The following is a 19,864-nucleotide window of genomic DNA, read 5'->3' as shown; positions in this document are numbered from 1 at the left end:
ATTTTAGTGAGAGATCACCTCATAATGCTACCGTCGTTCTAAGCAAGAAAAGGCGCATAAAGGATTGACATCACATGCAATTCATAAGTGACATGATATGGCCATCATCATGTGCTTCTTGATCTCCATCACCAAAGCACCGGCACGATCTTCTTGTCACCGGCGTCGCACCATGATCTCCATCAACGTGTCGCCATCGGGTTTGTCGTGCTACTCATGCTATTACTACTAAAACTACGTCCTAGCAATATAGTAAACGCATCTGCAAGCACAAACGTTAGTTTAAAGACAACCCTATGGCTCCTGCCGGTTGCCGTACCATCGACGTGCAAGTCGATATTAACTATTCCAACATGATCATCTCATACATCCAATATATCACATCACGTCGTTGGCCATATCACATCACAAGCATACCCTGCAAAAACAAGTTAGATGTCCTCTAATTGTTGTTGCATGTTTTACGTGGTTGCCATGGGTATCTAGTAGGATCGCATCTTACTTACGCAAACACCACAACGGAGATGTATGAATTGCTATTTAACCTCTCTCCAAGGACCTCCTCGGTCAAATCCGATTCAACTAAAGTTGGAGAAACCGACACTCGCCACTCATCTTTGAGCAACGGGGTTGCTCGTAGCGATGAAACCAGTCTCTCGTAAGCGTACGCGTAATGTCGGTCCGAGCCGCTTCGATCCAACAATACCACGGAATCAAGAAAAGACTAAGGAGGGCAGCAAATCGCACACCACCGCCCACAAAAACTTTTGTGTTCTACTCGAGATAACATCTATGCATGAACCTAGCTCATGATGCCACTGTTGGGGAACATTGTATGGGAAACAAAATTTTAATACGCGCACGAAGACCTATCATGGTGATGTCCATCTATGAAAGGGGATTCCCGATCTACGTACCCTTTGTAGATCACACAGCAGAAGCGTTAATAAACGCGGTAGATGTAGTGGAACGTCCTCACGTCCCTCGATCCGCCCCGCGAACCGTCCCACGAACCGTCCCGCGATCCGTCCCACGATCCGCTCCGATCTAGTGCCGAACGGACGGCACCTCCGCGTTCAGCACACGTACAGCTCGACGATGATCTCGGCCTTCTTGATCTATCAAGAGAGACGGAGAGGTAGATGAGTTCTCCGGCAGCGTGACGGTGCTCTGGAGGTTGGTGGTGATCTAATCTTAGCAGGGATCCGCCCGAGCTCCGCAGAAACGCGATCTAGAGGAAAAAACGTGGAGGTATGTGGTCGGCTGCCGTGAAAAAGTTGTCTCAAATCAGCCCTAAAACCTCCGTATATATAGGTGGGAGGGGAGGGGCCTTGCCTTGGGGCTCAATGAGCCCCAAGGGGTTCGGCCGAAGCAAGGGGGGAAGTCCTCCCCTTCCAATCCTAGTCCAACTAGCATTGGAAGGTGGAGGCCTTCTCCATTTTCCCACTTCCCCTTTTTTTTCCTTTCTCTTTGATTTTTCTTTCTCCTGCGCATAGGGCTTCTTGGGCTGTCCCACCAGCCCACTAAGGGCTGGTGTGGCACCCCTAAGGCCTATGGGCTTCCCCCGGGTGTGCTTCCCCCCCCCCCCCCCCCGCCCGGTGAACATCCGGAACCCATTCGTCATTCCCGGTAACTCCGAAAACCTTCCGGTAATCAAATGAGGTCATCCTATATATCAATCTTCGTCTCCGGACCATTCCGGAAACCCTCGTGACGTCCGTGATCTCATCCGGGATTCCGAACAACATTCGGTAACCAACCATATAATTCAAATACGCATAAAACAACGTCGAACCTTAAGTGTGCAGACCCTGCGGGTTCGAGAACTATGTAGACATGACCCGAGAGACTCCTCGGTCAATATCCAATAGCGGGACCTGGATGCCCATATTGGATCCTACATATTCTACGAAGATCTTATCGTTTGAACCTTAGTGCCAAGGATTCATATAATCCCGTATGTCATTCCCTTTGTCCTTCGGTATGTTACTTGCCCGAGATTCGATCGTCAGTATCCGCATACCTATTTCAATCTCGTTTACTGGCAAGTCTCTTTACTCGTTCCGTAATACAAGATCCCGTGACATACACTAAGTCACATTGCTTGCAAGCCTTGTGTGTGATGTTGTATTACCGAGTGGGCCCTGAGATACCTCTCTGTCACACGGAGTGACAAATCCCAGTCTTGATCCATACTAACTCAACGGACACCTTCGGAGATACCTGTAGAGCATCTTTATAGTCACCCAGTTACGTTGTGACGTTTGATACACACAAAGTATTCCTCCGGTGTCAGTGAGTTATATGATCTCATGGTCATAGGAATAAATACTTGACACACAGAAAATAGTAGCAACAAAATGACACGATCAACATGCTACGTCTATTAGTTTGGGTCTAGTCCATCACATGATTCTCCTAATGATGTGATCCCGTTATCAAGTAACAACATTTGCCTATGGTCAGGAAACCTTGACCATCTTTGATCAACGAGCTAGTCAACTAGAGGCTTACTAGGGACAGGGTTTTGTCTATGTATCCACACAAGTATTGTGTTTCCAATCAATACAATTATAGCATGGATAATAAATGATTATCATCAACAAAGAAATATAATAATAACTAATTTATTATTGCCTCTAGGGCATATTTCCAACAGGGGGGTCACCGTGGTTTCAACACTGAGAGAATATATAGGTCTCTATGATTCTCGCATCAATACAGTAATATACACCACTATCATACTTTATACACCTTCACTCAAGAAAATGAAAGTTATGGATTTGTCCTAAGTCAAATGTGTCTAAATTATACCAAGTATATAGAAAAATATATTAACATTTGGAATACCAAATTAGTCTCATGAGATTCTTTATGAGACATAGTTTTGTACTATGTGTATTTGGCGATGTACTCTCGTAGTTCGGGTTATTAGGCCCCATCTTATTATGTGATAATGTTTGACCTATAAATTTAACTAATAAAATATTAACGATAGATTACAAAAATTATACCATGGGAAACCTCTTTTAAATACAAAACCAATAGTATAAGTTGTGTACCATTTAATTGGTATATTATTTGCTATATTGATGGTCAAAGTCGTGCTCATACTATGAGGGGGCTCAATAAACCCGGACGAAAGTAGTAGCTCTTAGCAAATTTTTCTATAGATTTGATCGAACTTAAGTAAGTTTAACATAGGACAAACCTAAAACTTCAGTTATATTGAAACAAAGGGAGTATATGCCTTAGAAGTTGACAACATTCATGTCCCACTCCACCTTCTCATAGCATATACTCATTAAACTCTCTCGAATAGATTACTACATCGCTCTCAATAATCCACACATGCCTTTGTCGGTTGTGCGCACATAGTATATAGAGCATGTAGGGAGTCACTTCTTGGGAGCAGCGGCCCCCATGTTACTCACCTTTTATTTATAGATGATAGTGTGGTTTTATTGGAAGGATCTAATGGTAACCTTGGAGCTCTTAAATAAATGTTGCATTCCTGTGAGTTCGCTGCGAGACAACATGTTAATTTGCAGAAGTCTTCCATTGTCTTTTGGAAAAATATGCAAAGAGGAGGTCAAGAGTGCTCTGAAACGAGCTATTGGGATCAACTCCGAAGCTCTCAGAGATAGGTATTTGGGGCTGCCTACAGTAGTTAGGAGATGCAAGGATGTTACGTTAAGATTTATTAGGGAATGTTCTGTTGGGAAAGTGTCTAGATGAAAAAGGGCAATGTTTTTCCAGAGCTGCAAGAGAGATTATCATCGAATACTCACAAAGAAAATGTGTCGAGCTGATTTTGATCTCTTTGAACTTTTGGTGTGGTGAAGTAAATGGTGAAAGGAAGGTAGATTGGATTGCATGCGAGAAGATGTGCATGGCCATGAGTGAGAGAGGAATGGGGTTACGAGATCTAAAGTCTTTTAACCAAGCCTTGTTGGTGAAACAAGCTTGGAGATTATTGTAATACCCTTCATATCTCTGTGCACTTATACTAGAGGCTCGATATTTTAAAGATGGTAATATTATGCATGCAATGTGCTTGAGTGGAGCTTACTACACTTTTAGGAGTGTTCTGTATGGTTGTCATCTGTTGCAGGAAGGGACACTATGGAGGATTGGTGACGGTTCCTCGATCAACATACATCATGAAAACTAGATACTGAGGACCGGGAGTCTCAAACCTTTGGTCCATGGCTACATGACACACATTACCAGGGTGAGTGACCTTCTCACAACTGATGGTGCAGCATGGGACCATTCTAAAATTGATGTTCAAGGCTAATGATACATCTTTTTGTAACCTTGATGATTGTGGAAGAGGCTCCCACTGACTTTCAAATTAAAATATAAAGGGTTTTACAAAGTCATACGAAGAGAGAGGGGGGGGTCAGTTGTGATATGAAGAGAGAGCGGGTGAAGACAGACACACGATCGGTACTCGAGGAAGCTGCGAAGGGACAATGTTGCGCTCGCAACCCTACCATTGATGGCGGTGATAGAGACGAGGAGTATCGGTGAATAAGGACATCCAGTTGGATAGAGATACAATATAAGTGCACCTGAACCTCATGACCAGATCGAGTGTAGAAGAACTCCTGGGTACACCGCTCCTCTGTACTCGAGTAGGCACCCACAAGGGATAAAGACCGGGAGCACTATTCTAGGGATTTTTAGATAACGAGAGATTGGTACCTCAAAACTATACGATCGTCTGATCATGTTGTATATTTCTTGAAGATCGATACCAAAGGACCAATCTGAGGCGACCTATATAAGAGTATAGTATACAAACCAAGCAACATAAAAAATTGATCCATAACATGAAGAAAAGGACACACTACGCGATGGCCCTAGACAAACAAGGGTTGAAGACATATAGCAGTAGCCCTAAACCAATAGCAAGCACCGCATCAATGATAATATATGCTAAGCATGAGGAATGACATCGATATTGTGTTGCTTTCTCAGGTGGCCCGTGATACGTCTCCAACGTATCTATAATTTTTGATGGTTTCATGCTATTATCTTGTCAAACTTTGGATGTTTTGCATGTCTTTTATATATTTTTTGGGACTAACTTATTAACTCAGTGGCAAGTGCCAGTTCCTATTTTTTCCATGTTTTTGACCCCTTTTAGAGGAGATTTTGAAACGGAGTCCAAACGGAAGAAAATCCCCGGAAAGATTTTTTCCGGAACGGAAGAAGATCGGGAAGCTTGGGAGCCAAGGCGGGGGAGCCTCAGGGGCCCCACAAGCCCCCACCCCGCGGCCAGGGGGGTAGGCCGCGGCCCACAGGCTTGTGGGCCACCTGAGCGCCCCCTGACCTAGGGGTTGCGCCTATAAATTCTCTAAAAATCCCAAAACAAATCACGGGATCATCGAAATCACTTTTTCGCCGCCGCAAGCTTCTGTCTCCGCAAGATCCCATCTGGGGCACGTTCTGGTGCCCTGCCGGAGGGGGGATTCAGACACGGAGGGCTTCGCCATCAACACCATGACCTCTCCGATGATGCATGAGTAGTTCACCATAGACCTACGGGTCCATAGCTAGTAACTAGATGGCTTCTTCTCTCTCTTGGATCTTCAATACAAAGTTCTCCATGATCTTCATGGAGATCTATCCGATGTAATCTTCTTTTGCGGTGTGTTTGTCGAGATCCGATGAATTGTGGATTTATGATCAGATTATCTATGAATCTTATTTGAGTTTCTTCTGATCTCTCTTATGCATGATTTCATATCCTTGTAATTCTCTTCGAGTTGTGGGTTTTGTCTGGCCAACTAAATCTATGATTCTTGCAATGAGAGAAGTGCTTGGTTTTGGGTTCATACCGTGCGGTGACCTCACCCAGTGACAGAAGGGGTAGCGAGGCACGCATCGTGTTGTTGCCATCAAGGGTAAAAAGATGGGGTTTTCATCATTGGTTTGAGATTATCCCTCTACATCATGTCATCTTGCCTAAGGCGTTACTCTGTTCGTCATGAACTCAATACACTAGATGCATGCTGGATAGCGGTCAATGTGTGGAGTAATAGTAGTAGATGCAGAAAGTATCGGTCTACTTGTCTCGGACGTGATGCCTATATGTATGATCATTGCCTTAGATATCGTCATGACTTTGCGCGGTTCTATCAATTGCTCGACAGTAATTTGTTCACCCACCGTGATATTTGCTATTATGAGAGAAGCCTCTAGTGAACACTATGGCCCCCAGGGTCTACTCCACACCATATTTTCAGCCTTACACTTTTTACTTCGTTGCACTTTCCGCCTTCAGATCTCACTTTGCAAACAATCTTGAAGGGATTGACAACCCCTTTGAAGCGTTGGGTGCAAGCTTGTTTGTGTTTGCGCACGTACTTTGGACTTGACGAGGCCGTCCTTCTGGATCGATACCTTGGTCCTCAAACTGAGGGAAATACTTACTGCTTTTGTGCTGCATCACCCTTTCCTCTTCAAAAAAAACCGACGCAAACCAGAGAAGTAACAAGAAGAATTCCTAAGCGCCAAGGAAGGACTTTTGTTGCCACAGCAGAAGAATTTCTGGCGCTGTTGCCGGGAAGGAAGATCAAGTCAAGAACTCATCCTAGTAGGTGTCGCAAACTCATCTCTTGCATTAGTTTGTTTGCCAGTTGCCTCTCGTTTTCCTCTCCCCCACTTCACCAATTTGCCTTTTTCGTTTGCCTTTTCTCTCGCTTGCTCTCTGTTCGTCTGTGTGGGTTAGTCCACCCGTCTTCATGGCTAGATCCACCACTTCGAACGATACTCCCGAGAGCGAAGTCCTCAATTTCAAACAAATTAAGGAAGAAAACTTAAAGGACGCTTGGTATAGGATTTGCAATGCTCAGAGTAGATCTACTCATAAGCAGTCCACTACCGTCTTGCTTCGCAGTTTTTATGTGGGTGTTTCTCCTTGGAATAGGTATATTCTTGACACCATCGTAGGTGGAAATTTCTTGGGTAGCCATACCGTTGACTCTTACGGATCTGTGATAAATTTGGTAGGCTCACCCCCACTCATGGTTAATGGAACTACCTTAACCCTGGAACATGTGATGCGTAGGCTGGACGTTATTGAAAATAAAGTTGCCACGATCGAACTCATTGAGAATTTGGATAAAAAGATCCACAATCAAATCACTCAGTACGGATCCAAGGTCGGAATGGTTTTGAAAAATTTAAAGGAGAAGGAACCCACAGTTAATGAAAAACTAGGTCATGATTCCGCTAGGATTGGCAAACTAGAGGATGTTATAACCAACTTGGGTTCCGCTTTTGCCGCTGTGCAGAATACTCCAAACTTTGCCCACAATAAAGTCACCAAATCTGTTTTTGTTTCCAAAAATAGTGGTGAATCTTCTAGCAAGAAAGATGAAATCCTTAGGATGATCAGCGATCACGCCACTTATGGTTTGAGCACCAAAGACGACGATACATGATTCTATCGCTTTTATGCCTAGCTAAGGGCGTTAAACAATAGCGCTTGTTGGGAGGCAACCCAATGAATTTATCTTTTTTCTTTCTATTTTGTTGCGTCTTCACCATCACAATTCTGTTGTGATTGTGTTTTTTGTGTTTCTTTTTGTGTTTGAGCCAACCAAAACCTTTATGACTAGTCTTGGTAATGGTTGTTTGATCCTGCTGGAAAAAGACAGAAACTTTTCGCTCACGAGATGATTTTTCATTTTTATTCGGAAAGAGCTTTTGAGTTGATTCTTTTTGCTGCTGGTTGATATGCTTTTTGTCCAGGCCGTCGTAATTGTTCAGATTTTTTGAGGTACCATAAGTATACGAAGTATACAAATTGCTACAGACTGGTCTGTTTTTGACAGATTATGTTTTTGTTGAGTTGGTAGCTTGTTTTGATGAAACTATGGTTAGTATCGGGGGTACTAGCCATGGAAAAGTGAGAATACATTAGCCCAACACCAGTATAGATGGAATTCAAGTTTGCTACAGTACCAAAAGAAGTGGTAGCTTGTTTTCTTGTACTAACGTTATCACGAGTTTCTGTTTAAGTTTTGTGTTGTGAAGTTTTCAAGTTTTGGGTGATGTTCTCATGGACGATGAGATAAGGAGTGGAAAGAGCTCAAGCTTGGGGATACCCAAGGCATCCCAAGCCAAATTCAAGGACACCAAAAAGCCTAAGCTTGGAGATGCCCCGGGAAGGCATCCCCTCTTTCGTCTTCAATCCATCGGTAACATTACTTGGAGCTATATTTTTATTCACCACATGATATGTGTTTTGCTTGGAGCGTCTTGTATCGTAGGAGTCTTTTATTTTTGTTGTGTCACAATCATCCTTGTTGCACACCTTTTTGAGAGAGAGAGACATGCACTCATCGTGATTTTGCTAGAATTCTTATAGTGCTTCACTTATATCTTTTGAGCTAGATACTTTTGCTCTAGTGCTTCACATATATCTTTTAGAGCACGGCGGTGCATGATTTGGTAGTTGGCTTATGATATGAAAATAGTCCCAAAAGTGACAGATACCTAAAGAGGATGCAAAAACCTCCATCTTCATGTGCATTGAGTAGAAAGAGAAGTTTCGATTCCTCTCAATTAGTTTTGAGACGTGAATTCGGTAATATTGAGAGCTAGGTTAGTAGGGTGTTGTGAATCTAGAGATACTTGTGTTGAAGTTAGTGATTCCCGTAGCATGCACGTATGGTGAACCGCTATGTTAGGAAGTCGGAGCATAATTGATCTATTGATTGTCATCCCTTGTGTTGAGGTTGGGATCGCGCGATGGTTAACACCTACCAACCCTTCCCCTCGGAGTATGCGTTTAGCACTTTGTTTCGATTACTAATAAAAACTTTTGCAACAAGTATGTAAGTTCTTTATGACTAATGTGAGCCCATGGTATAGATGCACTTTCACCTTCCACCATTGCTAGCCTCTCTAGTGCCGCGCAATTCTCGCCGGTGCATAAACCCATCAAATTCCTTCCTCAAAACAGCCACCATATCTACCTATCATGACATTTTCATAGCCATTCCGAGATATATTGCCATGCAACTCCCACCGTTTCGTCTCATGACTTGTGCCGTCACTCTCATATTGCCATTGCATGATCGTAATATAGCTAGCGAGATGTTTTCAACGTCATACACCATGCTAGATCGTTGCATCCCGGTACACTGCCGGAGGCATTTCCTATGGAGTCATGATCATTGTGATCTTTAAACTGTGAGTAAATAAAAGTGTGATGATCATCATTATTAGAGCATTGTCCCATATGAGGAAATAAAAAAAAGAGGCCAAAGAGCCCAAAAATAAAAAAGAAGAGAAAAGAAAAAAAAAGAAAAAAAGGCGTAAGAGCCCAAATGAAAAAAAAAGAGAAGGGACATTGCTACTATTTTTTTCCACACTTGTGCTTCATGATAGCACCATGTTCTTCATGATTGAGAGCTTCTTGCTTCGTCACCACCATATGCTAGTGGGAATCTTCATTATATAATTTGGCTTGTATATTCCAATAATGGGCTTCCTCAAAATTTCCCTAGGTCTTCGTGAGCAAGCAAGTTGGATGCACACCCACTAGTTCTCCTTTTGAGCTTTCACATACTTATAGCTCTAGTGCATCCTTTTGTATGGCAATCCCTACTCATTCACATTGATATTTATTAATGGGCATCTCCATAGCCTATTGATACGCTGAGTCAATGTGACCATCTCCTCTTTTTTGTCTCACAACCACCACCACACTCTATTCCAACTATAGTGCTATATCCATGGCTCACGCTCATGTATTGCGTGATAGTTATAAAAAGTTTGAGAAAGTAAGAGTGCGAAAACAATTACTTGGCCAATATCGGGGTTGTGCATGATTTACATTAGTTGTGTGAGGATGATGGAGCATAGCCAGACTATATGATTTTGTAGGGATAACTTTCTTTGGCCTTGTTATTTTAAAAGTTCATGATTACCTTGCTAGTTTGCTTGAAGTATTATTGTTTTCATGTTAATAGAAAACTATTGTTTTGAATCTTACGGATCTAAACATTCATGTCACGTGAAAGAAGTTGCAAAGGACAACTATGTTAGGTAGCATTCCACATCAAAAATTCATTCTTTATCACTTCCCTACTCGAGGACGAGCAGGAGTTAAGCTTGGGGATGCTTGATACGTCTCCAACGTATCTATAATTTTTGATGGTTTCATGCTATTATCTTGTCAAACTTTGGATGTTTTGCATGCCTTTTATATATTTTTTGGGACTAACTTATTAACTCAATGCCAAGTGTCAGTTCCTGTTTTTTTCATGTTTTTGACCCCTTTCAGAGGAGATTTTGAAACGGAGTCCGAACGGAAGAAAATCCCCGAAAAGATTTTTTTTCCGGAACGGAAGAAGATCGGGAAGCTTGGGATCCAAGGCAGGGGAGCCTCAGGGCCCCACAAGCCCCTACCCCACGGCCAGGGGGGTAGGCCGCGTCCCACAGGCTTGTGGGCCCCCTGAGCGCCCCCTGACCTAGGGGTTGCGCCTATAAATTCTCTAAAAATCCCAAAAAAAAATCAGGAGATCATCGAAATCACTTTTCCGCCGCCGCAAGCTTCTGTCTCCGCAAGATCCCATCTGGGGCACGTTCTGGTGCCCTGCCAGAGGGGGGATTCGGACACGGAGGGCTTCTCCATCAACGCCATGACCTCTTCGATGATGCATGAGTAGTTCACCATAGACCTACGGGTCCATAGCTAGTAACTAGATGGCTTCTTCTCTCTCTTGGATCTTCAATACAAAGTTCTCCATGATCTTCATGGAGATCTATCTGATGTAATCTTCTTTTACGGTGTGTTTGTCGAGATCCGATGAATTGTGGATTTATGATCATATTATCTATGAATCTTATTTGAGTTTCTTCTGATCTCTCTTATGCATGATTTCATATCCTTGTAATTCTCTTCGAGTTGTGGGTTTTGTCTGGCCAACTAGATCTATGATTCTTGCAATGGGAGAAGTGCTTGGTTTTGGGTTCATACCATGCGGTGACCTCACCCAGTGAAAGAAGGGGTAGCGAGGCACGCATCGTGTAGTTGACATCAAGGGTAAAAAGATGGGGTTTTCATCATTGGTTTGAGATTATCCCTCTACATCATGTCATCTTGCTTAAGGCGTTACTCTGTTCGTCATGAACTCAATACACTAGATGCATGCTGGATAGCGGTCGATGTGTGGAGTAATAGTAGTAGGTGCAGAAAGTATCGGTCTACTTATCTCGGACGTGATGCCTATATGTATGATCATTGCCTTAGATATCGTCATGACTTTGCGCGGTTCTATCAATTGCTCGACAGTAATTTGTTCACCCACCGTGATATTTGCTATTATGAGAGAAGCCTCTAGTGAACACTATGGCCCCCAGGGTCTACTCCACACCATATTTTCAGCCTTACACTTTTTACTTCGTTGCACTTTCCGCCTTCAGATCTCACTTTGCAAACAATCTTGAAGGGATTGACAACCCCTTTGAAGCATTGGATGCAAGCTTGTTTGTGTTTGCGCAGGTACTTTGGACTTGACGAGGCCCTCCTTCTGGATCGATACCTTGGTTCTCAAACTGAGGGAAATACTTACTGCTTTTGTGCTGCATCAACCTTTCCTCTTCAAAGAAAAAACTGACGCAAACCAGAGAAGTAACAAAAAGAATTCCTAAGCGCCAAGGGAGGACTTTTGTTGCCGCAGCAGCCTGTGATTGGATCGACAAGAATGAAGGACTACATCTTTGATCATACTCCTTCCGTTCCTAAATGTAAGTCTTTTAAAAGGTTTCACTAGGGGATAATATACAGATTTATATAGATATACTTTAAAGTATAGATTAATTCATTTTGCTACGTATGTAGACACCTAATAAAATCTTTAAAAAAATTTATATTTAGGAATGGAGGGAATAGATGTTTGTTGCTATCTACAAGTAGTTCACAGGAAAAAATATCAACGAGAGATGATTATAAAAATAACGTGGCAAGAGTGAAAGTTGTTACCAACAGAACCGAACATGAGAGGAAGAATGATAGCATAGCATTGCCATTGAAGCGAAGCTACACATATATACTCCATCCGTTTTAAAATAAATGTCTCAACTTTATACTAGATTTAGTACAAAGTTATATTAAACTTGAGACATTTATTTTAAGACAGAGAAAGTACTAACTTGAGTCATCTTAACAGAAAATAGGATCTCAAGGTACATACGGAAGACGTCTATCGGCTCTCGAGTAGGGATGACATAACAGCTCTACCCTAATAACTAGTGGCGGACCTAGCCCACCAGGTCAGGGTGGACCAACAATGCTATTGTACATACACATTTATTTTTTATTTTATTTTTCTAGCCTTTCTCCTGTATAGTATAATGACAACTTTCAAATCTCAAGGTGGGTCATGGCCCATCCTGATCATTCTCTACCTCCACTGCTGCTAATAACCACGCTAATTTGCGCTACGTTTCACCAAACATCATACAGTACTACCTTTGTGAAAATTAATATAATAACGTTTATATTATGATTTTAGTTATCTAAACATTTTTATATATTTGTTTACGAAGGAAGTATATGCCAAAGATGTGATGACCAATTAATCATTAATAAAAGGCACTTAACCAAACTTGTTGAATTAATCATGATCAATAAAAGGCATTAAGTGAAGAACACCTTTTAAACTTGTTAGACAGCCCATCTATCCATCCAGCAAGCCGCTTACCAAAAACAGTTCCTCGAAAGAAAGAAAAAAACAACATGACGGCCGGGGGAGAGGAGACGGACGGAAAAACGCGAGCTTTTTTTCCAGCTCAAGTCAACCCACCAAACCCACGCGCCGCGGTGTCCCTCTTTCCCCTCCCGTCCGGCATGAGAGATCCGAAGCTCCCCGCGCCGGCGCCGGCGACGGCGAGGAGGTCGCCTCCCCCCAGCCTCGCCGGCACGCTCCGGAGGCACTCCGCGTGGCTGCTGCTCGCCTGGTTCGCGCTCTCCGTCTGCCTCTTCCTCTCCGCCGCCCCGCCGGCCGCCTCCCCGCTCCTCCGCCCCGCCGTCCTCCTCCGCAACACCAAGCCCCGCGCCCTCTCCGCCGCCAGAGCCCCCGTCCGGATCCACGTGTACGACCTCCCCTCCCGCTTCAACCGCGACTGGGCGGCCGCCGACCCGCGGTGCGGCCGCCACCTCTTCGCGGCCGAGGTCGCGCTGCACCACGCGCTGCCGTCCGTCCGCCCCGAGGACGCCGACCTCTTCTTCGTCCCCGTCTACGTCTCCTGCAACTTCTCCACCCCCAACGGCTTCCCGTCCCTCTCGCACGCCCGGGGGCTGCTGGCCGACGCCGTCGCCCTCCTCCGCCGGGACATGCCCTACTGGAACCGCTCCGCCGGCGCCGACCACGTCTTCGTCGCCTCCCACGACTTCGGCGCCTGCTTCCACCCCATGGTCAGTGCTTCTGCTCCTGCTTCTCGATTAGGTGGTGGTCGCGTGCGGGTTAGGTGCCTGCCTGCGTTTCTTGCGTCCAAATGGGGGTTTCCAATGAGGAACCGTGGAAGCCAGCAGCTGCGTCTTCTTGCTTCCTAAATGGCATACGCGCTGTTCATGACAATGAGCGCTCAGCCTCGATTGCAAAACGACTTCAATCAATAGTTCTTGCTCTGAAATTGACAAAATTCCTAGTATATATAGCTTAATTATCAGAATTCCTCTTCTGCTGTGCTGTGCACTGCTGTCACCAGCAACTTTGTTTAGTCTGGAACTGAACTGTAGTTGTTGAAACTACTCATCCAGCCATTAAAATTCATGGTGTTTCTGTGGTGGAAGTTAGTCCGGCTTGAATTTACTTCAACGCGTGTTATCACCAAACCCTCAAGAGATTTAAGGAAGGGAAATAGTCAGTCACACTAAAGTCTCGGTTTGTTTGATCAGGAGGATGTGGCCATCGCGGATGGCATACCGGAGTTCCTCAAGAGGTCAATCCTTCTACAGACATTTGGTGTACACGGCCCTCACGTGTGCCAGGAGGCAGAGCACGTGGTTATCCCGCCACACGTGCCCCCGGAGGTGGCCCTCGAGCTACCGGAGCCGGAGAAGGCGCAAAGGGACATCTTTGCCTTCTTCCGGGGCAAGATGGAGGTCCATCCCAAGAATATCAGTGGCCGCTTCTACAGCAAGTAAGCATATGCCACACTTTTCTGAGGTCGCTTCATCTACCAATTATTCCATAAGGAATGATAAAGCGCTTGCTTTTGAGATTTTCTCATGTTCTGTCTCACTTTTGTTATGCCTTCTGTAAATTCGATGCTATCTGGTTGAATCATTTGTTCAAGATCCATATACTCCATGCAGCTAACCTGAAATAGTTCTAAAGCATAAAAATGAAATCCTTTAGTTGCCTAGGTCAGGCAAGGTCTCGTCCATAACTGTCACAATTTCATCAATAGCCGTACATATAAGGCCAGTAGGATAAAAAAGAGTAAATTAAATTTAATTCATCAGACCATACTTACATTTCCTTGCAACAGGAAAGTGAGGACTGAGCTACTACATCATTATGGTCGTAATAGCAAGTTCTACCTTAAGCGGAAGCGATACGATGACTACCGATCAGAGATGGCCCGTTCTCTGTTCTGCCTCTGCCCGCTGGGCTGGGCACCGTGGAGCCCTCGGCTCGTGGAATCAGTCCTGCTCGGTTGTGTCCCTGTCATAATTGCCGATAATATACGCCTGCCATTCCCTTCTGTCCTTCGGTGGCCAGACATCTCATTACAGGTGGCCGAGAAGGATGTCGCCAGTCTTGAGACGGTGCTAGACCATGTGGTGGCAACAAACTTAAGTGTGATACAGAAGAACTTGTGGGATCCTGTGAAGCGGAAGGGGCTGGTGTTCAACCGACCAATGCAAGAGGGAGATGCCACATGGCAAGTGTTGAGGGAGCTTGAAACTTTGCTAGACCGGTCTCAGAGCAGGAGTCATGTCGGATCATGGAGGAGGTGAAGACCCGACGGCGAAGCAAACCGCCAAGGACCTTTTGGTGGTGGCTGACATCTACTCTGCTGCAGCTTTGCAACAACAGCTGCAACTACAATTTCTGCTGACCCAACAAAATCGCTTGTTGAGCATGAGCACTACCAGTAGCATGGGTTTTTCTCTCCAGAAGTTCAGAAGATCAGTTCCTCATATTCCATCCCGATTTTTGATGGTGAACGGGATGGTTTGCGAGTCGTGTATAGTGTAACACAGAAGCAGTAATGGGCTGACAAAGTGGCAATCTCTGTACAGGAAATTAATTTTATTCATTTAGGTGCTTGCTTTTATTGGTGTTGTGAAGAGGCTAATATCTTCCTGGAAATGAAGGAAGATTAAAGATTGTATTACAGAGGGGTGTCTGGAAATATTATGGGGATGTACCTATAGAGTTGTTGGGTTGTCATACTTCCATGTACCATATGTCCAGTCTTGTTGTATAGATGAGGGTGCTTCTCTTTCAGTTATGTTCAGGAAAATGAAAAGGATGGCTTCAGTTTCTGTCACTTCCTGATAAAACCATATTGGAGTTCATGACCAAATTAGCATTTTTCTTTGCAAATTCCATTCATGTCATGTGGTTGCTGAATTCAGCGCAAATAACATGAGGGTAAAAATGATTATTCCCCATTATCAACAGATTGTGATGTATTTTGAGTTTTTGACCCTCCTGTTTCTGCACTAGATTGGTTTCTATACTAGGCAGAACCGATCATTCCATTTCTGCTGCCAAACTTACAGTCACAACTTCGTAGCCCTTAGATTTCTGTCAACTAAATTTACGCGAACCGTTAGCATTGGGCGTGATGATCACTCGCCGATAGCACATCTACAATAGAAGAAATCAAAGTTACATTAAAAATGCAACAGAGCAGCAAAAAATACTTGTGACCTGATGTGCCTTCTGGTAATCAAACACCTAGACTTGATCAGAACAGAATAACATGCAACTGGAAACTTCATTAGAAAATCCTAAACCCTATTAATCCTTGGAACAAGCATGCTTATTCGGGAGAATATAGAGATAGTAGAACTTCAGCTCAAACACAGGATGCAGATGCCCATAGGTGGAAGAGAAACGTTTTCAATAATCGCCAATAAGGTTTGAAGTTTACATGGCATATAGTGACTGTTATTCAATGTCTTTACTGGTCCACCCAATTGAGATATGCCATTTCAATGTGTGCTATAGAAGTAATCAACTACGAACGGCTAGCCTGTCGATAGCGATCATCTTGGGGCGTAACATGCAGAGCAGCATCCCTTGCACTTGCAAAATGCATCATGTTTGTTTACATGAACACTCAATATCTTTAAGAGCATACACCCTTGCAAGGAGCATCCTTGCAGCGGCAAATAGCTCTCCCTGAATGCTCCCATCCATTGAATCCACGCTCAAGGACCGTGATGTTCTTCACCGCTGACTCTTTTTTGGCCTCTGATAAATAGTCCAGAAACATTCTTGCACAAGATGGACCGCGCACCTGCAGTTTGAACAGACAGGTTACAAGAAGAACCAGAGGCGATAACCTCAACTCAGATTGCGAGGTAAAATTGAGATGAAAGAACAAAAAGCGATACACAACGCTGAATGTAGGAGGAAAATAAACACCAAGTAACATAGCTGTTACAAAAGCCAAGCATAGTTACCAAGACGAACATCACAGATAACAATTTATAGTTCTTGCTAGAAGATAAATCCAAGGTTTTTATTTTATTTTAATTTTGGACGGTCCATGGTTTATATTTGAAGTGGCCATTAGACAAAACCTAAGCATATAAAGATGTCCTGACAACAGGCCTAGAGAGCACACAAAGATTGCATGGGTATAAAAGAACACTTACCCTGATATTATACAAACATGAATACAAATAGGAAAACACTTGAATTCGACCGGATGATTTCTGGGAACAAATCAGCGGCTCCCCACGATCGCCACGCGTCTCAGTACGGACCTGCGCACCGCTCTGCCTCTCGCGCCTTATCTCACGCCACGAACCACAACCACATGTTCTTCCACTTGGTCCTCTTCTATCCTTCCCTCCAGCGACTCCCATGAAGCCCCTTCCACACCGTGACCGCCTAGCCTGCTGAGAACGCTCCTCACCATCCCATCTCTCCTCTCTCTCTTACCTTCCTCTTGATCCCGTCGGATCCACCACTGTAGCACGCAGCCATGTCGCCACCGCCTACAACCATCGCTCTCACCTCGTCTCACATCTCCACAAATTCACCGCCACCTCCCAAATCAGAGCCCCTTGCCGCAAATCGGGGCACCCAGGCGAGAGAACTGTCACAGGGCGCCACTGCTGCAAATGGAGACGAGGGGAGGTGTTGCTGCTGCAAGCCCGCGTCATCCGCTTGCGCGGCGGTGCTGCAAGGTTTACTGTTGCCATGACGGGGCATCGACGCAAGCTCCATGGAAGCTACTGCCCGGTGTTGCGATTTGCAAGAGACCACACTGCTGCAATGAGGTCTCGTGGCGGTGCTGCAATGGCAGGCCGCGCAGTGGCCACCGGAGCTGCAATGCAGCAGCATCGGGGCCGCCGAGGCTGCAATGGAGCATCGTCAGGACCGCCGGAGCTGCACTAGAGCGGGCTTCCCGAGCTGCAGTGGAGCATCACCGGGGCCGCGTGGTACAGCGATAGAGTTGCAATGGAGCATCGCGGTGGCCGTCGGAGCTGCAATGCAGCGTCTCCGAGGCCGTCGGTGCTGCGATCGAGCATCGCTAGGACGTCGGTGCTGCGATGGCGGGTAGCTCCAAGTGACACTGGGCGGTCCGACGAACATGGCAGCGCTGTACTGCAGGCTGGGGCTGTTGCAAGCGGGAAGGATAAGTGGATAACGCAGTACGGGGAGCGTGCGTTACATGGGAGCAATGATCCAATGGCTGTGGCCTTTTGAATCGGACGGCTGGCTAGGGGGATGATTTTTCTAGGAAATCATCCGGTTGATGCCTAGCAACCGCCATACAAATAACATGTAGAACCACAGAAGGAAACCAATGGAAGTCCTATAGCTACAACATCTGAAAAAAAAAACTGTCTCACTGGCGATGTTCACGAAATCTTCAAAGGTCTGATTCTGAAAACATAACTTAAGACAGCTTCAACCACCTCATTAATGCATTCCTCTTTTGTACACATAGATAAAACAGCTGGTACCAAAGCTCAGCATCTTTACCAAGGCAAACAGTACAAACTACAATTTATCAGCTCTATAATCTATAAAGCAAACCATGTAAACTCCGAGAACGGTCCCAGGGAACTAGCAGTAGAATTAAGCAATAGTTCTTGCTAGACGATAAAGCCACGGTTTATACTATTAGAAGTACTGGTTCAGACAACGCCTAAGCATATAAAGATGTCCTGAGCCCTCACCACAGGCCTAGAGAGCAAATACCGATTGTAAAAGTACGGAAAAGGCTGACCCTGATTTTGTACAGTCGCGAATAACAAAAACATGCAACAAACCCACAGAACGAAAGAATTGGAAGTCCTATGGAACGTCATCTGCACAAAAATTGCCTCACTGACTATGTTCACGAAACCTTCAATGGTCTGATTCTGTAAACAAAAAAAAATGGAATCCAGTTTCAACTACCTTGCTGGTGCCTTCATGTATTACACACATAACAGTTGTATTTGCATTTCCAGATGATCACCCATCAAATTCACAGTAGATAATATAGACAAATAACCACCATCCCATCAAATCCACGATACATAGTAACCACCATCCTTATACACGATCAAGGGTCCCGACTCACATCGACATGACAAACGAGCCAACTTATCTCTGCAACCCAGATCAACTCATAATCCATTATATCTAGGCATGATTTTTATGATAACGAGGGGCTTGCGAAACTCGAATTAGTTTCTGAGATCTACAGAAAGCAACAACCGTACTGTACTACTGCCAAGGTCCAAGACGCTAAATTGTTTGCTTGCTTGAGCAAGCGGGTGTTGGAAAATGGAAAGATCAATAGCTGGAAGAGAGGAGGTCTGAAGGAGGGGGAAGAGGCCTGACCTGGCTGAGGGCGCAGTGGAAGACGAGGGTCTCCTTGGCCCTGGTGGCCTCGGCGATCTCCGGCAGCCGGTCAGCGAAGCCGTCGCTGGCGTAGTGGTGCGACCCGGCGATGTGCGCGTCGCAGATCCGCTCCTCGTCCCTGCAAGAGAACCACCCCCGTTAGGCCGATAGCCTCTCGCGCGTGCTCCCCGGCGGCGCACGGAGATGGGGGCGGCGGGTCGGTGCGTTGCGTACCTGACGTCGACGACGGCGACGCGCGGGTCGCTGGCCATGGACGCGAGCTGCGCGGCCGTCACGTACGACACGCCCTTCCTCGCCATCGTCTCCGGCCGCCGCGGTCGGGGCCTCGCCGTCGCCGGAGAGGAGGATGGGGAGGGAGGAGATTCTTGCCCCCTCTTCGTCTGCCGCGGTTTGCACATAGCCCCTCGAAGAATGTGTGTATTTCAGGGTCAAGCGAGTTAGTTGAAGTAGTTGATGACTTGATGTAGGAGTACTAACCAAAAGGAGTAAAATTGGACATTCTTTTCTCTATCTAAAGATTCACCATTGTCGCCGGGCCGTCGATGCGCCGCTGTCATCGCTTCCATACGGGAGCCAGCCTAACCTTGTCGATGACAGCCGGGGAATCTTTGTGTGTGTTCCTCTAAGGACCAGCGCCCCACAGACACAATGGTCATCATTGAATCGATCTGAAAAACCTAACGCCAGATATCGTCGTTGTGTACGCATAACGAGAAACCTTAACCCCGCCCACGCAATGAGCTGGCAGGAATCTACGCCAAAGCTCCGTCTAATCCATCCACGCG

General features: G+C 45.2%; 2 protein-coding genes across 2 annotated transcripts; one reads left to right on the top strand and one right to left on the bottom strand.

The window, feature by feature from the left end:
* Positions 1-12,716: 12,716 nt before the first annotated feature.
* Positions 12,717-15,531, top strand: LOC123450071 (probable glucuronosyltransferase Os03g0107900). The gene is made up of 3 exons (XM_045127475.1): positions 12,717-13,444; positions 13,928-14,172; positions 14,524-15,531. Exons 1-3 carry the CDS (start codon positions 12,767-12,769, stop codon positions 14,993-14,995), a joined length of 1,395 nt encoding a protein of 464 aa, XP_044983410.1. The 5' UTR covers positions 12,717-12,766; the 3' UTR covers positions 14,996-15,531.
* A 558-nt stretch (positions 15,532-16,089) lies between these two features.
* LOC123450073 (arsenate reductase 2.2-like) lies at positions 16,090-19,487 on the bottom strand. The gene is made up of 3 exons (XM_045127476.1): positions 19,293-19,487; positions 19,059-19,197; positions 16,090-16,509 (listed from the first exon to the last, which is right to left on the bottom strand). Exons 1-3 carry the CDS (start codon positions 19,475-19,477, stop codon positions 16,339-16,341), a joined length of 495 nt encoding a protein of 164 aa, XP_044983411.1. The 5' UTR covers positions 19,478-19,487; the 3' UTR covers positions 16,090-16,338.
* Positions 19,488-19,864: the final 377 nt, after the last annotated feature.

This window comes from Hordeum vulgare, chromosome 4H (genome assembly GCF_904849725.1).
Source record: "Hordeum vulgare subsp. vulgare chromosome 4H, MorexV3_pseudomolecules_assembly, whole genome shotgun sequence".
Classification (NCBI taxonomy): Eukaryota; Viridiplantae; Streptophyta; class Magnoliopsida; order Poales; family Poaceae; genus Hordeum; species Hordeum vulgare.
Note: the sequence above shows the minus strand (reverse complement) of the source record. Positions and strands in the feature narration are given on the sequence as shown.

What these genes read in the sequence shown, in the direction of transcription:
- LOC123450073 (XM_045127476.1), bottom strand. Translation starts at nt 19,477, where the DNA reads ATGTGCAAACCGCGGCAGACGAAGAGGGGGCAAGAATCTCCTCCCTCC. An exon ending in GTCGCCGTCGTCGACGTCAG is followed by an intron (nt 19,198 to 19,292) that starts GTACGCAACGCA and finishes GTTCTCTTGCAG; the next exon opens with GGACGAGGAGCGGATCTGCG. An exon ending in TCCACTGCGCCCTCAGCCAG is followed by an intron (nt 16,510 to 19,058) that starts GTCAGGCCTCTT and finishes TTCAAACTGCAG; the next exon opens with GTGCGCGGTCCATCTTGTGC.
- LOC123450071 (XM_045127475.1), top strand. Translation starts at nt 12,767, where the DNA reads ATGACGGCCGGGGGAGAGGAGACGGACGGAAAAACGCGAGCTTTTTTT. An exon ending in GCGCCTGCTTCCACCCCATG is followed by an intron (nt 13,445 to 13,927) that starts GTCAGTGCTTCT and finishes TTGTTTGATCAG; the next exon opens with GAGGATGTGGCCATCGCGGA. An exon ending in AGTGGCCGCTTCTACAGCAA is followed by an intron (nt 14,173 to 14,523) that starts GTAAGCATATGC and finishes TCCTTGCAACAG; the next exon opens with GAAAGTGAGGACTGAGCTAC.